The sequence below is a fragment of the Muscardinus avellanarius genome, assembly GCF_963383645.1.
Source record: "Muscardinus avellanarius genome assembly, chromosome: 7".
Classification (NCBI taxonomy): domain Eukaryota; kingdom Metazoa; phylum Chordata; class Mammalia; order Rodentia; family Gliridae; genus Muscardinus; species Muscardinus avellanarius.
In genome coordinates, this window is record NC_137793.1 from 63,436,400 (window position 1) to 63,455,671 (window position 19,272).

At 35.0% G+C, this 19,272-nt stretch overlaps 1 protein-coding gene across 11 annotated transcripts in view; it reads left to right on the forward strand.

Moving 5' to 3' along the window:
• Positions 1 to 19,272, forward strand: part of CDC42BPA (CDC42 binding protein kinase alpha) — a gene marked incomplete at both ends in the record, with an annotated part of 335,066 nt that overhangs the window by 259,811 nt on the left and 55,983 nt on the right. For 5 of the 11 annotated variants that reach the window (XM_080699105.1, XM_080699102.1, XM_080699107.1 and 2 more), the window contains one exon: positions 15,353 to 15,436. The exons of 1 other annotated variant lie outside the window; for it this stretch is intronic. In XM_080699105.1, the coding sequence (XP_080555231.1) occupies positions 15,353 to 15,436 (84 nt within the window). Of the gene's footprint in view, positions 1 to 1,919; positions 1,959 to 11,242; positions 11,342 to 15,352; positions 15,437 to 19,272 lie in introns of all 11 variants that reach the window. 5 more of the 11 variants (XM_080699104.1, XM_080699106.1, XM_080699099.1 and 2 more) reach the window with 4 other exon arrangements.

Genomic DNA, 19,272 nt, shown 5'->3' on the forward strand with positions numbered 1-19,272 from the left:
GATGTTATATTCTGAATTATGGCACTTTGATTTAGTCAGTCCCATATGTGGTAATTATTTAAAGATTTGACAAAGAGGGAAAATGACAGCTTCATTTTGGCAAGTTAAGTTGGAAATCCGTAGCCTAGTGCAGTGGTATGCTCCTGTAGTCCCAGCCACTGGGGGACTGAAGCAAAAGTATCATTTAAGCCCAGGAGTTTGACCAGCCTATGCAACACAGTGAGGCCCTATCTCAAAAAAATTTGGAGGTACCTGACTCCCTAAAAGAGAAAGAGGAGAAATAACTGAGGAAAGTCTCCTATTATAAAAACCAAGGGAATGGATACTTTAAGGAAGGCAACACTCAGCAGGGAGCTTCTAGCAGAGGTGGGTGGTTTCTAAACAGCCATACACACAGAGTGATGGAAGCAGAAGCCAGAGAGTTTGTGTGGAGAAGTGAATTGGGATGTCAGGCCCTACAGACAGTGATTGACCATCACTTTCAGGAAAGTTTTAATGTGGCTCAGAAGATTTGAGTTTTGGCTCTCCTACTTAATTGCTGGTAGAGCTAGAGGCAAGTTAATTTGTTTTCTGCATCTTTTCAGTGAGAATCAAAATGCCTACTTCCTATGAAAATTAAGAATTAATATAAAACATTTTAGAAAGTACCTTTATATACTCCATACTTGACAAATGTTAACTATTATGATTATTTTACAATGATTATTAAAGAAGGAGAGGATAGAGGAAGTATTGGGAGTTTATTTATTTATTTTGATAGTGAGAGGGGAAGAGAGAGGTTGTTCCCTGTTAATAGCTGAAGGAGAATAACCAGGTTTGGTCCTAAGACTTTAGCCTCCATTACTGACCAGACCAAGAAACAAAAAACTTTTTAGAATTGTGCAGGTTTTTAATCCTGGCTTGCTATTCATTCTTTGTAACACAGTGTCTATTCCACTTTCCTATAGAAAGTAATGATAAGTTTTGTTCAGCCTACCTGCTAGTGGTGGCACATGCTTGTAATGCTAGTACTTGGGAGGCTGAGACAGGAAGGTCAAAGGTTCAAAGCCAGCCTCAGCAATTTAGCAAAACCCTGTTACAGAAAGAAAAAAGCAAAACAAAAAAAACTAAGGCTGGGGCATATCTCAGAGATACAGTGTCCCTAGGTTCAGGCTCCAGCACCATACACACATACAAATGTGAAGTCACTTTTGACTAAAGCTAATGTCAGAATGGACATTACTCTTTTTTTTTTTTTTTGTGGTCCTGGGGTTTCTGGAAACCTGTCTACCTCCAGGCTACATTCCCAGACCTATTTTTATATTTTTATTTGGAAACAGGGTCTCTTAAGCCAGCGAGGCTGGCTTCAAACCTGTGTGATCCTCCTGTCTCCGCCTCCCAAGCATGGGGATTACAAGCATGCGCCACCACACCTGGCTGGACATTACTCTTGAAGTGACTGTTTTTGTTTCAGTCATTATCAATATGAATTTATAATTTAGCTATTATCATTTGAAGAATAAATGGAAAAGTAAGGATGCAATAGATAAATATGTAAAGCAAGGCAGGTTATTTTATTAAATGCTTGCCAGCCATAAATCAGAATTATTTAGGTAATTTTTTGGTTATATGTTTCAATTTACCAGTACCAACTTTTATAGAAAAGAAATTTTCCATCATTTGGTGGAGTGTTATTTTGTGGGTCACTTTTATGCATGAATCAGTGAAAACTTTATCATCCTCAGACTTGGTGAGAGCAACTGTTTTTCTACTATCTTACCTTCCAGTTTTTCATGACAATACGTGTGTGTACTTAAGCCTACTCAAGAAAAATGGCTTTGTATGTGTGTTTCTATACTTACATGTTAATATAGTAGGCACTGGTAGTCTTCTCTCTGTAAATATTTGTAACATGCAGTGTTCTCCTTTCTCTGTTGAAGCGTTCTCCATCCTGTACTCCAGCTAGCAAAAGCAGACGTGTAAGAGACTATTGCACTTGTGTACCCATCGAATGCCTTCTGCCTCTCTCAGCCTTTTGCCTGCAGTTGCAGAACCTGTGAACATTTGTGTGATTGCTTCTCACATTGATTGCATGCTTTGTGCCATGGCTACTGCTGTTGCTACTCTGCTTTCCCCTGTTCTCTGGTTTTTTTGTGTGTGTTTTTGTTTTTCATTTTGGCTTTGGCCGCAAAGCTTTAGGAATGTTCATATAAATTTCAGTAACAAAACTAATGACATAATAAGGTATCTGTTTTGTTTTAATTGGAGGCAAAAAAGTGGTCCTAAAGTATGCTTTCTCAATTAGTCAAATACAAAGTAAATGAGTTTCTAAATAATCTGACAATTATAGAGACTTTAATTATGTAGAAAGAAAACTTGATAATTTGTATTATATAAAAATTCAAAAAAGATTTGGAATAAACTGTAGACCCTATGACTATAGTTTTATATAAATCAGTTCTAGAGAAATATTGACAGATAATTTTTTAAAATAACATTGTTAAAAGGAATTCTCCTAAATATCTTATATGTATAGACTTGGGGAAATAACTTAATAAATTCTTTAGATTCTGAAATAATTTCAAGATTTAAAAATATCTATAGCATTCTTTATGTATGTATTATTAATAAACTATAAACATCTTGCTGTGCTAGTGCTAGCTCCATGTTTCTCAGCTGAAACAGCTTAGCCACTCCCCCTATCCCACAAGATTCTGATATGCCTAGAGTGGGAAATCTAAATGTGTAAATCTGTATCCCAGCACCAGTATCATACACATTCATACTCCCAAGCTGGGAAGCAACAGACCAGCTGATGATGTTTGTTCAGATTTTCACATACCATGTAAAATTGGAAGCAGGAAAAGTCAATGGTAGATACAACTTTTTAACTTTCACCTCTCAGCTTCATGATCATTGGGTTTGATCACACCTTAGATGCACTGTTCTTGGATGTGGAAAATAACAGATCAGGTAATTCTCTGGTTTATTGAGTGGATAGGAAATAGTAGGATGGCTCATTGCTTCCCGTGATTATTCCGATATGATGAGGGTTGGTTGTCAAAAAATGTGCATAACACTAATATCAAGACTACCATTTAATAATGAAAAAGCAATTCAGATATATTGGTTCTATGTCCAGTGGAACTATGAGTCCAATTGACACTATTAAGGTCTATGAAAAGATTGCTATTTTTGAGATTTGTAGAGTTAAAGCCATTAGAATTATGAATTTATCAAACTAATCTGAGTATATGCTATTTAATATAATCTCTAGTAGGGAAGACTAAACTCTTTGCCCAAATATATTACTCTCAAATCATCAGCCTGTGAATTGAGTAAGTTTATAACTGCTTTTTCTTTAATATGGTTTTAATATAGAGAAATTTTGTCTTTCTGACTAATTTTATTATGAATTAATTAAATCTAACTCGCCATGCAGACTTTGGCAGCCTCAGCCACCTGGAACATTTCTGTAGATCATGGAATAATGAAGTTTTTTGAAAAAAAAAATACCTATTATAATGTTCCCACACTTCTTTGTTCCTATTATGTAGGATATGAATCATCCACAAGAAACCAGAGCTTACGAACTTAAAATTACGTGGGATTTTTTTAAATGCAGATATGTTAGGCTTAGTTATCTGCTTTTCCAGCTTCCTTCAGTTTTTCCTGGCTAAGATGTCTGACCAGTAAAAAGTATTTGATAGTGTGTGTGAAGGAGATGATTGAAGAACAATGAATTACTGAACAGTTAAGTGAAAAGTTCTCACTGGCAGAGTAGGAATCTTCAGTAATCCCTGGAATGTAAAGGGACTACTTTATTATTTCAGTAAGACACAATATTTATCATTCCTAACAGTAATCTTCAATCATACATCAAACAGTGGCATATGATTTTATGTTATTTTTTTGGGGGGGTGGTACTGCGGGTAGAGCCCAGGGGCTTTCTTTCTTCGGGCTATACTCCCAGGCCTCTTTTATATTTTATTTGAAAACAGGGTCTCACTAAGTTTCTGAGAGCCTCACTAAGTAGCTGAGGCTGGCTTCGAACCTATGTGATCCTCCTGTCTCAGCCTCCCAAGTGCAGGGATTACAGGCATACGCCACCATGCCCAGTTTATGTTATATTTTTAAATAAGTAAATATGTATTGATTTTTTTTAACCTTAAAATTCACTGTGAAATATCATAGATATGATGAGCTATTACTAAATAATGTTTGCCATATTCTTATCTTTTTTTTTTTTTTTTTTTTTTTGGTGGTACTGGGGTTCCTGGAAGCCCTTCTACCTCTGGGCTACACTCCCAGACCTATTTTTACATTTTTATTTGGAAACAGGGTCTCCTAAGCCAGCACGCAGCTAGCTTTGAACCTGCAGGATCCTCCTGTCTATGCCTCCCAAGCGCGCCTAGCCCTTATCTATTTTATTATGCTGTTAAGCCTCATTTATAATTGCATATTTAAGATTTTATAGTGTTTAATTAAGCATAGGATAAAAATGTGTTATGAATAGTTAAGTCTTAATATAAATAACTGATTAGGGAAAGTTTCATGCTGCTTCCATTAATAGTGAGAAAACATTGAATTTTCACTTTAGATTGTTCCCTTAGGATTGGGAACAGATTACAAACAGTCAACATGTGGCTTAACTTTCTGTTGTTTTCTTAGAACATCTGTAATTCTTCATAGTATATATTCAAATCAACATACTAAAAATAATTTCAGGACAGATTTACAGGAAGAGAAATGTTATATTGTTTGATGCTGATAAGATTACATAACCTTCGGTTTGTTATTTTGATTTGTTTTAGGGTGATTTTTTGTTTGTTTGTTTGTTTGTTTGTTTGTGGTACTGGGAATGGAACCCAAGGGTATTGTACCTCCGAGCTACACCTTCAGCCCTATTTTTTAGTCTTTTTAATTTTGAAACAGGGTCTCAGTGAATTGTGAAGGGCCTTCCTTGCTAAGCAGCTTAGGCTATCCACAAACTACATTCCTTCAGTCTCTGCCTCCTGAATGCTGAGATTACAAGCATGCCCCATGGCAATAGGATGATTAAATTTTTTTTTTTTTTGTACCGAGGATGAAACCCAGGGGAGTTCTACTTCTGATCTATACCCCTAGGCCTTTTTTTTTTTTTCCCCTTATTTTGAAACAGTGTCTCTCTGAATTGCAAAGGGCCTAAGTTATCTGAGGCTGATTACAAGTGTGCATCACCAAGCCCAGCCATTATACTTACATATTCCACATGATGCAGTATTTCAATAACACTGGAGTTTTTTGTCATAGGTCAATAGAAATAATATTTTCACTAAGGGGTTGAAGTTATAAGCGTTCTGAATACAAAACATTAGATTACCTCCTTTGTTTCCATAAATAGTTTCAGATAAAGTATAAAGAAATTTGATTTTTTTAAAACTGGATTTTTGACGGGTGTGGTGGCATATGCTTGTAATCCCAGCATTTAGGACGCTGAGACCGGAGGATCGCGGTTTGCAGACAGCTTCAGCTACATAGCAAGGCCCTCTGCAACTCAGTGAAACCCGGTTTCAAAATAAAAAGAATAAAAAATAGGGCAGGGTTGTAGCTTGGAGGTCAAATGCCCATGGGTTCCATCCCCAGACCCGCAAAAAAAAAAAAAAAAATGAATTTTTCTATTAAATTAGTTTTATGTTTTTTCATACAAAGAACATGTTAAATGCAAGGTATTTTTCATTAAGCTGGGCATTTATAATTCATATTGAATGTATCATTTTATTTTTACAAGAAAATAATTATTAAAATAACCTTTAGAGGTTTTTTTATTTGTATGTTGCTACTTTTATAATTTACTTGGGGGGCAGGAAAATCTTATTGATACATATTCAGAATGAATAGTTTTTATTATTTATAGGAAAGAATGAAGTGTATAATTTCAGGATTTCTTGATATGTAGGACATCTAAAAATAAGACATTTGCCTGATGCATGAAGAAAAAAGTTTTCTATTTTACTATAATAATCTAAAAATACATTCTGAGGATCATTTATTAGAAAATTTTTAATAGATTCAGGGATTATTATGGCCTTTTATGACATACATTTTGGACAATCACTAATATTCAGTTTTTCTGCTTTTTTTAAGAGGAATAAGATTAGGTAAAAATGACTTAAGTATAACAAGTGTCTGTAATGTCTATTCATGAGAATATCTCAACAATATCTGTATTCCCCTTCCCAGTGGAATATAGCTTTAAAAATTTAGTAAATTAAAATTTAGTAAATTAGCGGGCATGGTGATGCATGCTTGTAATCTCAGCTGAGACAGGATTGTAGGTTCAAGGCCAGCCAGAGCAATTTAGTGAGGCCCTCTGGAACTTAGTGAGACCCTGTATGGGAGATGGAGACAGGAGGATCGCGCAGGTTTGAAGCCAGCCGCACTGGCTTAAGAGACCCTGTTTCCAAATAAAAATATAAAAAATAGGTCTGGGAGTGTAGCCCGGAGATAGAAGAACTTCCTGGAACCCCAGTACCACAAAAAATAATAAATAAAAAATAAAATAAAATAGGGCTGAAAGTATAGCTCAGAATAGAATGACCTTGTGTTCAGTCACCAGTACTAATTTTTGTTTTCTTTTTTAGTGAATGTCTTATACTGTCCAGTTAAGATTGCCTCCAAGGTCTTTCTTTGGACAATATCAAAATATACTGTCCAATAAATATTAGCTATTTATTGCTTTTTATTATATTTTCCTTTAATCATTCTATTTATAAAATTTTTTTATTAAACTAACATCTCTGCTTTGTATATTTACTAGCTTTTGCTGCATAATATAATTAATTGCTTATACTTAATGCTATAATATATTTCATGATGCAAAGAATTAACTTATATGGTTTAAATATAATGTTTATTATATTTATTTTTAAAGTTTTAAAGTATTTTGTAAATAACATGTTATTAATCAGTCACTTTGCTGCCATGGTATATCTAAATCATTGCTAATTATTTAACTAAAATTAATTTTAGGTTACTTATTCTAACATGTAATAATTGAATATTCTGAAAGTTCAGTTGAATTAATTACTCTTAAGAGTTAGAATAAGCCATTAATTACAAATGCATGGTAAACATTTAATTTTGTTAAAATCAATAACATCTTGAAAACCATAGTCCTGTTGATGATAAAACTTTGATGAAGAAAATATGTGATACTATAGTTTTCTTATTGGTATTAAATTATATTGAAATATTATTTATATTGTTAATAATCCAGAAAAGAAATGAAGTATTAAAATTTAGTAATGTTACTAGCTACTCACTTTTAGAAGCCTTTTAGAGACCTAGATTTCTCTTAAAATTTAATGTTCAAACTTTTTTGTCATGAATGTACTCGTCTTTACAAAACTTTGTTTCTTGCCGGGCATGGTGGCACATGATTGTAATCCCAGTGCTTGGGAGGCTGAGACAGGAGGATTGCACAGGTTCAAAGTCAGCCTCAGCTACTTAGTGAGGCTCTCAGCAACTTAATGAGATCCTCTTTCCAAATAAAGTATAAAATAGGTCTGGGAATATAGCCCAGAGGTAGAAAAGTCCCTGGGTTCCACCCTCAGTACCACAAAAAAAAAATAATAAATAAGATAAAAACTTTGTCTTTATGAAAAACACAGCTTTTAAAAGTTAACTGGTAATTTTTAAACTTTATATATTAATGGTATATTTATTTTTAAAAATCAAAAGTATTATTGTAAATGGCATGGTTCAACTTTTTAATATGCTCAATTAGTGCCATCTCAAAATATTATTTTAGCATATGTACGTTTTGGTACTGGGGATGAAACTCAGGGGCATTGTACCTCCGAGCTATACCCTCAGCCCTATTTTTTAGACTTTTTTTTTTTTTTTAGTTTTTGAAACAGAGTCTCACTGAGTTGCGAAGGGCTTTGCTAAGTAGCTTAGGCTGTTCGCAAATCAAGATCCTCCAGTCTCGGCCTCCTAAATGCTGGGATTACAAGCGCGCACCACTACACTTGGCTATATGTACTTATTTTTAACTTTTTAGAAAAAACTAACTTGATTAACAGCATACAGCTTTAGAAAGCAACTATGGCAATTTTTTCTATTTTATCACAGTTGGTATTGGTTTAAATATTTAGTTTAAATATTTTCTACTGAATATAACCAGTTTTTACTTCATTCAACTAAGAAAATCTACTTTATATCTATCTGCATTTGTATTTTTTTTTCATTTTTATTAAGTAAAAGCAAGTTAAAAGGAAAAGACTTTAGAAATGCCAGTAATTCTTCAGAAGAGCCAAGAGGTATGTGTTAAAAGCCTCAGGAGAGCCGGGCGTGGTGGCGCAGGCTTGTAATCCCCATGCTTGGGAGGCAGAGACAGGAGGATCGCGCAGGTTCGAAGCCACCGCGCGCACTGGCTTAGGAGACCCTGTTTCCAAATAAAAATGTTAAAATAGGTCTGGGAGTGTAGCCCGGAGGTACCACCAAAAAAAAAAAAGGAAAAAAAAGCCTCAGGAGAGCGGGGCGTGGTGGCGCACGCTTGTAATTCCTGCACTTGGGAGGCGGAGACAGGAGAATCACACAAGTTCAAAGCCAGCCAAGCTGGCTTAGGAGACCCTGTTTCCAAATAAAAATAAAATAGGTCTGGGAGTGTAGCCCAGAGGTAGACGGGCTTCCAGGAACACCAGTGCCACAAAAAAAAAAAAAGGAGTTCTTTAAGGCTCGGTAATTTGTGTAGTCAGATTAAACTGATAATGGATTTTTTCTTTATCCAGTATCCCACTGTCATGAAACATATGCTGATAAATGTATTAACAGCAAGCTCTGGGCTGGGTGGGAGGTGAGAGATCTCCTTCTTAGGGTTCCTGATTTCATGGTGTAAACCCCATATTAGCCCGGCTAACTCTTCTCTTCTTGATCAGAGTTAATTGTCAGGAAAGCAGATAACTCAGCCTTCATGGTCCTGAAATATCTTTGAGAACCTCTGCCATGGAATCTTGTCTGGTAGAACAGACTGCTGAATGTAGAGTCACAATTCAGGCCTGCCCCTCCAGCTTCACAGACATCCATATCACACATGTAGAGTTGATATTTAGCTAGTAAGCTTCAGTTAGCAGTTCCTGTTTTTAAAATATTAAAATACTTTCCTAGTAACTGGTAAATAACTGCTGCTTCAAGTCCCCAAGATGCCCCTCAGTGAGACACCTCTTCTGTCACATCCAAAACCTGAAAGGTTTAGGGCTTGGTGGTGTTTGTGTTGGTCAGCCTCACCAAAACATTGCCTCATAAGTTACCAGAATGCCTGCCCGTTCCCACTGCCCTGCAAGGCCGTAGATAAGCACCTGTAAAAGCCACTCTTATTAGTGTTTGCTGTTCTACCAGCCTGTTCATTCCACACACCTGTCAGATTATAGACGTTTTCATATTGAACAGAAGTTGACTGGTTTATACATAGCAACATATCATAAGTCTAGAAAAGTGTTCTATTTTGCCGGGTGTGGTGGCGCACGCTTGTAATCCCTGCCACGCCGGCTTAAGAGACTCTGTTAACAAATAAAAGCATAAAATAGGTCTGGGAGTGTAGCCCGGAGGTAGCAGGGCTTCCAGGAACCCCAGTAACACCAAAAAAAAAAAAAGTGTTCTATTTTAATTGGATATTGGAAAATATCCCAACCTGAGAAAATTATTTGTGTATTTAGAGATTGAAGCCATGTGCCCAGAATTCTGCTGAACTAAATATACAAAGCTGGAAAATTAATTGCTGAGAAACCTTCCCCAACCCCTAAGTATCTCCATTTACAATCATCTATCATTCAACCTAGAATTTTAAGAGGTTTTATGTGTTCACTTAGTTTTGAGTTTAAGGGCTATTGTTATTTTAATCAATTGTTCTAACAATTGTTCTTTGTCAAGACATTCTCATGGCTGCACTTAAATCTTTCATCAGTGACAGTTCTAAGAGGTATATTTTATGTCATGTTTTCTTCTACAATAATAACCATAATGATAATAAAGGAAAATCATTTTAAGTGTGTCCTTAAAATCTTTTAACCTATGATGCTGTTCTTATTAATTTGTAAACTTCTGATTGGACCATTTTTCTTTTTGTACAACATTTCCTTCATCGCTTTTTATTTCAAAAGCTCAATCCTAATAATTTTGAAAATTTCCAAACTGACTAGATCATCAGTGTGCTTTATAACATCTTTTATCTTTTTGTGTGTGTGTGTGTGTGTGTGTTTGTTTTTTGCTGTACTATGGATGGAATCCAGGGGCATTCTACCTCCAAGCTACACCCCCAGCCTTATTTTTTATTCTTTATTCTTTATTTTGAAACATGGTCTCACTGAATTGCAAAGTGCCTCACTAAGTAGCTGAGGCTGTTCATGAACCGCAATCCTCCTGTCTTGGCCTTCCAAATTCTGGGATTACAAGCATTTGTCACCACACATGGCTATGTTAAGTTTTAACATAAAATATTTTCATTTTATAAGGATACTTGGCTTACAAGGATGCAACTAGTTGGGCACAATGGTGCACACCTGTAATCCCAGTACTTGGGAGGTTAAAACCAGGGAGATTTTAGGTTCGAGGACTGCTTCAGCAGCATAGGAACACTCAGAAAACTAGCAAGGCCCTGTTTCAAAAAAATTAAAAGGGCTGGGAGTATAGCTCAGAGGTAGAATGCCCCTGGGTTCAATCCCCAGTACCATAAATAAATAGTCGAAGGGTGCGACTTAGTAGGAGTGCTGCTTTTCCTACTGCTGCAGAATAAAAAGGGATTGACTTTAGTGACAAGCACAAAGCTGGTAATAGTTTTTCTTGTTTTTTATTTTTAGTCAGTGCCTATTAAAAGACAAAATTTCATTTTTATCAAGAGCAAAATTGTGTCTAATCTGCAACACATATCTCTGTTAGGTACTCTGCATTTATTTCACATGCAGTTTGCTTTGTGAAATACAAAAGTTCCACAGGGATACAAATATGGACATATACTAGAGTGCTCAAAGAAAGAGATGAGTAGTTAAGACTGAGGCTGAATCTTTGATAAAATGTTGTTACCTAACCCTTTTTACATTAAAGCTAGTGCCTATGCTTTTGTGTAATGACACATCCCTAACATGAATATATTCAAATTAAAGTCTGTTATCCTCCATCCTTAGAAAATGTTGTTATAATCATGCCTTACAGAAATTTTCTAAGACCTGCACATTGTTTAAAAGTGATTTCTTGGGTTTTTGTTTTTCCTAACTTATTTTCCTAGACTGATCCCGTTGAGAACACTTATGTATGGAAGCCGAGCATCAAGTTTTACATACAGTCAAGGTCCACATCTACATCTAGTGAAGCTAAGCCAGTTAAGGTGCCTCATTGGAGCAGCCTTGCTTCCCAGCTTTACACTCGTGTCAGGAGAGAGGGAATTGAAAAAACTAAAAGTGAAAAAGACAGTCTCTACATGGCAGAGAACTACATAGAACAGAGGACACATGTATATAAAAGTTGGATTCGACAGGCATATACCTTGGGCCCATGGCAGTGCATGTGCCATTCTCATTTTAATTCCTCAAATAAATTTAATCAGCCATGACATAACGTGTTACATCATAAGTATAGCTTAAAAATAAAATTGCCAGGCTGAATAGTTTGTTTGTTTATTTATTTATTTATTTATTTATTTTGCAGTACTGGGGGTGGAACCCAGGGCCATTGTATATCCGAGCTACACCCCCAGCCCTATTTTTTAGTCTATTTTTATTTTTTGAAACAGGATCTCACTGAGTTGTGAAGGGCCTTGCTAAGTAGGTGAGGCTGTCTGCCAACTGTGATCCTCCAGTTGCAGCCTCCTGAACGCTGGGATTATAAGTTTGCGCCACCACACCTGGCTTGAATAGTTTATCCTTACTGCTAAATTGGCCATAGGCACACACTCAACCAAAGTTTGCCCTTTAATAGGACAAAAAAAACCTGTGTTATGTTTACACTCGATGTCAGTCAGTGGCTTTAAACATCCACTCAGCATTTTTCTCACCAGAGACCCTCTCCTGCCCAGGTCAGTAGATGCTGCCTCTGCTTCAGCCATCCTGCTTTGACACAGTCCTTGCTTTCCACTCAGTATCATAGTTCAGGCAGAGCGCATGTACCTCCCCTGTCTGTAATTGACAGAGCTGTGTCTAGCTTCTTACAGAGGGAGATGGTATCCAGTCCAAGGAGCTATCGGAAGTGAAGTGTGAACTGAAGTCAGACTCTTAATTCATTTCCTCATCCTGTGCTGTGGCTCTCAGACTGTGGTTAAGTGAATGAGACCTTTGGTTTTCTAGTAACAATTGTTTTAATATTTGCAGTTATGCAGTTTTATTTTAATGATAAAACATTTCAAACAGACAAAGAATAATAAATACCCACAAATTAACAGATAGCATTTTGCCCTATTTTAAGAAATGTTTTTCAAGGTAAGAAAATATTTCAGAAACAGTTGAAATATTCTTTTTATACTATTCCTTTCTCTTTCCGAGACATATCTAAATATTCTGAAGCTGGCCTGCGTCATTCTTTCCTTGGGTTTACATGTTTATTTCATTTTTATCTGTAAACAATATGTAATAATGTATGTCTGTAGTGTATTTGAAATTTATTCAGATGTTATTTTCTGCAACTTTTTTCATTCTAAGTATCCTTTGGACGATTAGTTTATTCACATTGGTACATGCACATGTAGTTCATTCTTATAACTGCTGCATAATGTTTCATTGTATGAATGAATATACTACAACTATTTATCCAGTCTTCTACTCTTGGTTATTTAGGTTACTTCTAATTTTTTCTCAGTGCTGAAATGAACATTCTGATATCTCTCTGCTTTTGCAAGTTTGCAGTTTGTTTAGCATATCTACTTCTAAGTAGAATTACTGAACATATGACATGTGTGTATTTTACTTTAACTAGATCTTGCCAAGTTGATTTCCACGGTGTTTGGGCCGGCCCATTTTCACTCCCACCAGCAGTGTATGAGAGTTCCCCATTTCCTCACATCCTTGTCAGCACTTGATAATGTTAGATGTAAACTTTTGCCAATTTGATGTATATGAAGTGGCATTTTTTATTTTACTGTTTTCTAATGTTATTCAGTGTCTTTTATATGTTGGTTATTGATTGTTTGCCTGTTTCTGTCCTTTGTGCATCATTCTATTGAATTGTGATTCCTGTTGTTTTGTAAATATTCTTTATATTCTCGATACTTTTTTTTTTTTTTTTTTTTTTTTGCTGGCTATATGCACTGCAAATATTTTCTCCCAGTCTGTGGCTTGTTTTTAAGTTTTATTTGTGGTATCTTTTTGTCTAGTAAGACTTTTCATTTTAAAGTAGTTGGTTTTATTAGTCATTTCCTTTATGACTTCTGCTTTTTATGCCTTTTTAAAGACATTCTTCCCCATGCAGAAATTATAAAAATTTTCTTTTAAAAGTTAAAAATTGCTTTTAAATGTCTAGAACCTTAAACTAAAATCTATTATTATATAGATCTTTTATATATATATATATATATATATATATATATATTATATAGATGTTATATATATAATAGATGTTATATATAACAGAAAATAGAATTTAAAAGAATTGATATAATTAATAGAATTAATTTATTTTCCCACATCAAACACTGGATATTTCTGCTTCTTTAATTTGTAATACTATTGTTATTTGTGTGCATAGGTCTGTTGAGGGTTCTTTGTTTTCTTCCACTGCTCTTTTGCTTATTCCTGTACTGACATCACATCATCTCAATTATTCCAGTACTAATATAATTCTTGATACTAATATAGTGAGCCACCCCCACATACCCTTATTCTTTTTCTTCTTTACCCTTTGGTTTTTCATATTACATCTAGAATTAATTTGTCAAGTTCTTTGTGGGGATTTTGAATGGAATTACATTGAATTTATAGATTTATTTGAGGAGAATTGACATCTTCATGATATTAGGCATTTCCTTGTATAAACATGATATGCACAATAGTTAGGTGTTCTTTTACATCCTTAAAGTTTCATCACTATCAGTGTACTCCTTATTGCTTATTAGATTTGCTAGGTACCTTAACTTTTTTTGTTGCTATGGTGAATAGAATCCTTCTTAAAAAAATTATTTTAATTAAGCCTTGCTGTTCTTTATAAATTCCATTCATCTTATAGCCAACACTTTTGCTTGATTCTTTTTAATTTTAATAACTTTTTATGGGTTTTCTATAGGATTCTAATGACAATTTTGTTTCCTATTAATTGCTTTTCATTAACTTTTATGTAGATTTTCAGTGTTCCTCTCTTATCTTTTATATTTATCTTCTTAAATGTTAAATTCTAGATTGGGTTCAGAGCTTTTTCAAGTTGTCCAAAAATAAATTTAAATTAGAAATAAACTCACAACTCAACAGAAAACTCTGAGAAACTCAGCTGAATTTTATTTTAATGTAATACTGTATGTAAAATAGTTCACTTTTGAAGGTTATATGATAAGAAAGTCATAGACCATCCATTTTTCTTTTAATATCTTAAATATTCTTTAAATAATAATTTAATATTTTAAATATTTAAAAATTAAAGATTGCCCTTTTTCTTGTTTGCTTGCTTAACATTCTAAAAGGAAGATATTTCCCATGTATTTGTAATATTTTGCTAGTTAAGCAGTGTTTTCTTTTTTATCACAATAACATTCAATTAATCTCTTCATTCAAAGAAATATCTTACAATAATATTCCATTAAATAAGACTATTTTACCTGTTAATAAAACTTGGTTTGTAACTAAACTTGTATTAAGTTTAGATTTCAGTAACCCTAAATAATTTAACTCCCCTATTTGGAAATTACTTTTTGCACAAATTTTACAAACCCCTAGGTATTCAATCCACAGAGTTGTATTCCATATATTTAGGATATATTCTGAATATGGACATCAAGTAGTTACAAAGAATCTTCTAAATGTTTTTTATTGTAAATCCTGCTAATAACATAGATACTTCTTAGAATCAATATGTCAAATTCAGATGAATGTGAAAAAATAATATTCGTATTTGTACATGGGCTACATGCAATAGTTAGGTTTATTTTTGTGTTTCTTCTTTGGATTTTTCAAATTATTCATTTTTATATACCCAGACTGAAATAATTTCTACCAATTGAACAAATATTTTATTTGTAGACATTGCAAGCTGAAACTTAAATTATCAAGAATAAGAATTTTATCATTATTGAGATTATAAATAAATAGAACTTTTCACCTTGTTGATATTTTATTTATTTTTACTTTGGTTTCTTGGTAGTTATGTTTGGAATATGTGGAGTTTCTCATGACATTTGTTTCCTTTTTTGCCCCGGGTTCAGATGGCAGACAGTGCTCCACTTACAGCTCACACGCCAACCTTAAGGAAAAAGGGTTGCCCTGGTTCAACTGGTTTCCCACCTAAGGTACTCAATCCACTTACAGCACAGTATGTTAAAAAAAAAAAAAATGAGAAAATGGATTTTTCTGTTTTGTATAAGTGTTATGTTTTTTGACACTGGTTTCTTCAAAGTTATAAACAGAAAAGCTTATAAGAAAAATCAATTCTGTCTGAATGGAAATTGTTGCCATTGAAAAAGGAAGGAAGAGTGAACAGTTTTGGGGTTTTTTTTTATCCTAAATTCAATGTTTTGAAGTCTTTTAAAGTAAGGAGTAGTACTTCATTCAGAAACTACTCCTTATTGTGACCTGAGAACAGCATTAAGTTGAGGCTACTTGTGCACTAAGAAAAGAACCACTTAGTAAGAATTTCAGGTGGATCTCTCTCTTCCCTCCCCCCAACGTTCTTTTCCATATGACTATGATAGGAGTATTATGTATGGAAAGACATAAAGATTTATTTGCTTATCTCAAACTCCTACAAAGAAATTCTAGAAGCTGGGTGTGGTGACACACACACCTCTGATCGCAATACTTGGGCTAGGACAGGAAGATCTCGGGTTCAAGGCCAGCTTCACAACTTAGTAAAACCTTTAGCAACTTAGCAAGACCCTGTTTCAAAATAAAAAATAAAAAGTAGTGGTAGTGTAGCTCAAAGGTAGAGTTTCTGGGTTCAATAAACAGTACCAAAAATTTGTTTCTAGAAATTTGAAAACTGCATTTATCTTCCTCTCCAGAATATAGACCATGGGTAAACCACAGAATGAAAGAAAAGAGAGATGAGCGTTTGAAAAGCTGATAAAGTATACAAAAATTACAGCTGGTTTTTTTTTTTAAAGACAACTTAATAACCTGTAACCAGATAAAATAAAAATTTAAGGTCATACAGAATATGAATTTTAAATAAGCATAATCTTTAAGAGAGATATGAGGTAATATGAAGCAATTATGAGAAAAAACAAATTATAAATACTTGAAAAAAATATAACTGCTAAAATAAAGAACTCAATAGATGGCTTTTATAATACAAGATACAGTAAAGAAACAAGTTAGTGACATGGAAGATAAGATGAACGTTAAAAATATTACAGAATAGTGTCATAATGTGAAAGTTAAGATATGTAACAGAATAATGCCAATAGCTTTAGTAGGACTTTCAAAAGGAAATAAAAAATAAAAATGGAAATAATTAGCCAGACATGGTGGCCCATGCCTGTAATCCCAGTTCTTAGGAGGCTGAAATAGGAGGATTACACGTTCAAGGACAGTCTCAGCAAGTAGGGAGACTCCTCTTACCTAGCCAGAACTTGTTTCAGAAAATCACATTCATAGCCAGCCATGGTGATACACACTTGTAATCCCAGTACTTGTGAGACTGAGACAGGAAGATGGAATGTTCAAAGCCAGCCTCAGTAATTTAGTGGGCCTCAGCAACTTAGGAAGACCCAAAAAGAAATAAAATATGGCTGTGGGTATAGCCTGGAGGTAGAAGGTCCCTAGATTCCATACCCAGTAGTGCCAAAAGGGAAAAAAAAAAAAGGAAAATCATTCATATCTGTATTCTCAACTACAACATTAGATGCAAGAAAACAATTGAGAGTCCTGTTCAGTTTGTTTTGAAGAGAAAGATGAACCCACTTAAATATGAGAGTAAGTTAAAAAAGAGAAGGGACAGCCAGGCGTGGTGGTGCATGTTTATAACCCCCACTCTTGGGAGGATGAGACAGGAGGATCGCACAAGTTCAAAGCCAGCCTCAGCTACTTAGTGAGGCTCTCAGCAACTTAGTGAGACCCTATTTCCAAATAAAATATAAAATAGGTCTGGGAGTGTAACCCGGAGGTGGAAAGCCTCTGGGTTCCACCCCCAGTACCACCAGAAAAAAAAGAGAGAGAAGGGACATATGTTTTCTCTAATACGCCCAAACTAGGAACTATTAGGAACACCAGAGAGACTCCAGATAATGGAAGGGAAACCTCAGCAAAACTGAAATGGGAGGATAGGAGAGGAAGAAGGCTGAGATTGATTAGTGGAGGAGCTACATCCGAATATGTGTACAAGTGTGAATGTAGCATGGTTAACCTGGACACTATTGTTGTGAGGGGAAGAAGGGGAAGTGGGGGGGGGCACCAAGCACAGTCTGAATGTATACAATTTTCAGTATGATCCACATAAAATTAAAATAAAAAATAATTTATTTTTTTACTTGCAAGTGGAAGTTTTTAATTTTATTTATATGTGGAACATATTGAAAATGGTATACATTTACACTGTGCTTGATGCCCTCTTCTCCCCCCCTTTCATTCCCCTTCCAACAATGAGTGTCCAGGTTAACCATGCTGTATTCATACTTTTATACATAGCCGGATGTAGCTCCTCCATTAATCAACCTAGTCTTCTTCTTTTCCTATCCTTCCATTCTAGCTTTGCTGAGGTTTCCCCTCATTATCTGGAGTCCCTCTGGTATCCCCAGTGCTCCCTAGTTTGGGCGTATTGGAGAACATATGTTCCTTCTCTTTCTGTGCTTGGCTGGCCTCACTTAACATAATGTTCTCCATATCTTTCCAGGCAAGGATATGGGGAAAGAGGAACTCTTTTACACTGTTGGTGGGAATGCAAACTAATTCAGCTGCTATGGAGATCAGTGTGGAGATTTCTTAGAAAACTGGGAATAGATCCACCATATGATCAGCTCTACCACTCCTGGGTATCTTTCCAAAGGGGTTGAAATCAGAGAACTACAGTAACATATGCATACCTATGTTCACAGCAGCACAATCCGTAATAGCCAAAATATGGAACCAGTCTAGGTGTCCATCAACAGATGGACTGCAAAATTATGGGAAATGTATACAATGAAATTCTATTTAGCAATAAAAAGGAACAAAATCATGCCATTTGCAAAAAAATAATTTTAAAGGAAGTGCTTCATCAAGAGAAAGAAAGGCAAGAGGCCACAGTGGGCCTTAGAGGAATTTAGCTTCTGGACATCCATAAAAGAAAAGAAATCAGAGTAAACAAATGTGTATTCAGAACAGCCCAAGCTGGGTGTGATGGCCCATGCCTGTGAGCCCAAAACTTGGGAGACTGAGACAGGATTACAGGTTCAGAAGTAGTGAGACTCAGCAATTTAGCCAGATTCTGTTTCAGAAACAAAAGATAAAAAGGACTGTGGGTAAAGCTTAGAGGTAGAATGTCTCATTCAATACCTAGTACAAAACACACACACACACACACACACACACACACACACACACACACACACTACACTCCAAAAGTAGTCTGCGTAAAAACACTATAAGGGCTGAGTGTGAGGATTAGATGAGAACATGCTAATATATTTGTCTTATCTGGAGAAAAAATGTATACAGACAGTATTGCTTGGTGGCTAACATGATAAATTTCTCTCTAGACTTCCTAAATTATAATTCCATACTATCTGTGTGAGCTTGAGCATGTTTTCTTTCATTTGTTTTTTGGTGTATGTATTACTAGAGATTGAACCCAGGGGCATTCTCTTTAAAGTACATCCCCAGCCCCTTTATTTTTTATTTTGAAACAAGATCTTGCTAAGTTGCTGAAGTCCTTACTAAGTTTGAGGTTGGTCTTAAACCTATAATCTGTTCTCTCAGCCTCCAAGTACTGAATTACAGGCATGTACCACCGTGCCTGGCTTGAGCATATTATTTACCTTTCTCTGCTTCCATTTATATATCCAAAAAAATGAAGATAATAAATAGTATATATCTCATTGGATGGTTTTGAGTTTTAGACAGACCTAATATTTGTAAAGTACCTCAAACAGTGACTAGCATATAATATATATTATAAATGTGTTCACATCTTTATATGATAATAAAAGTA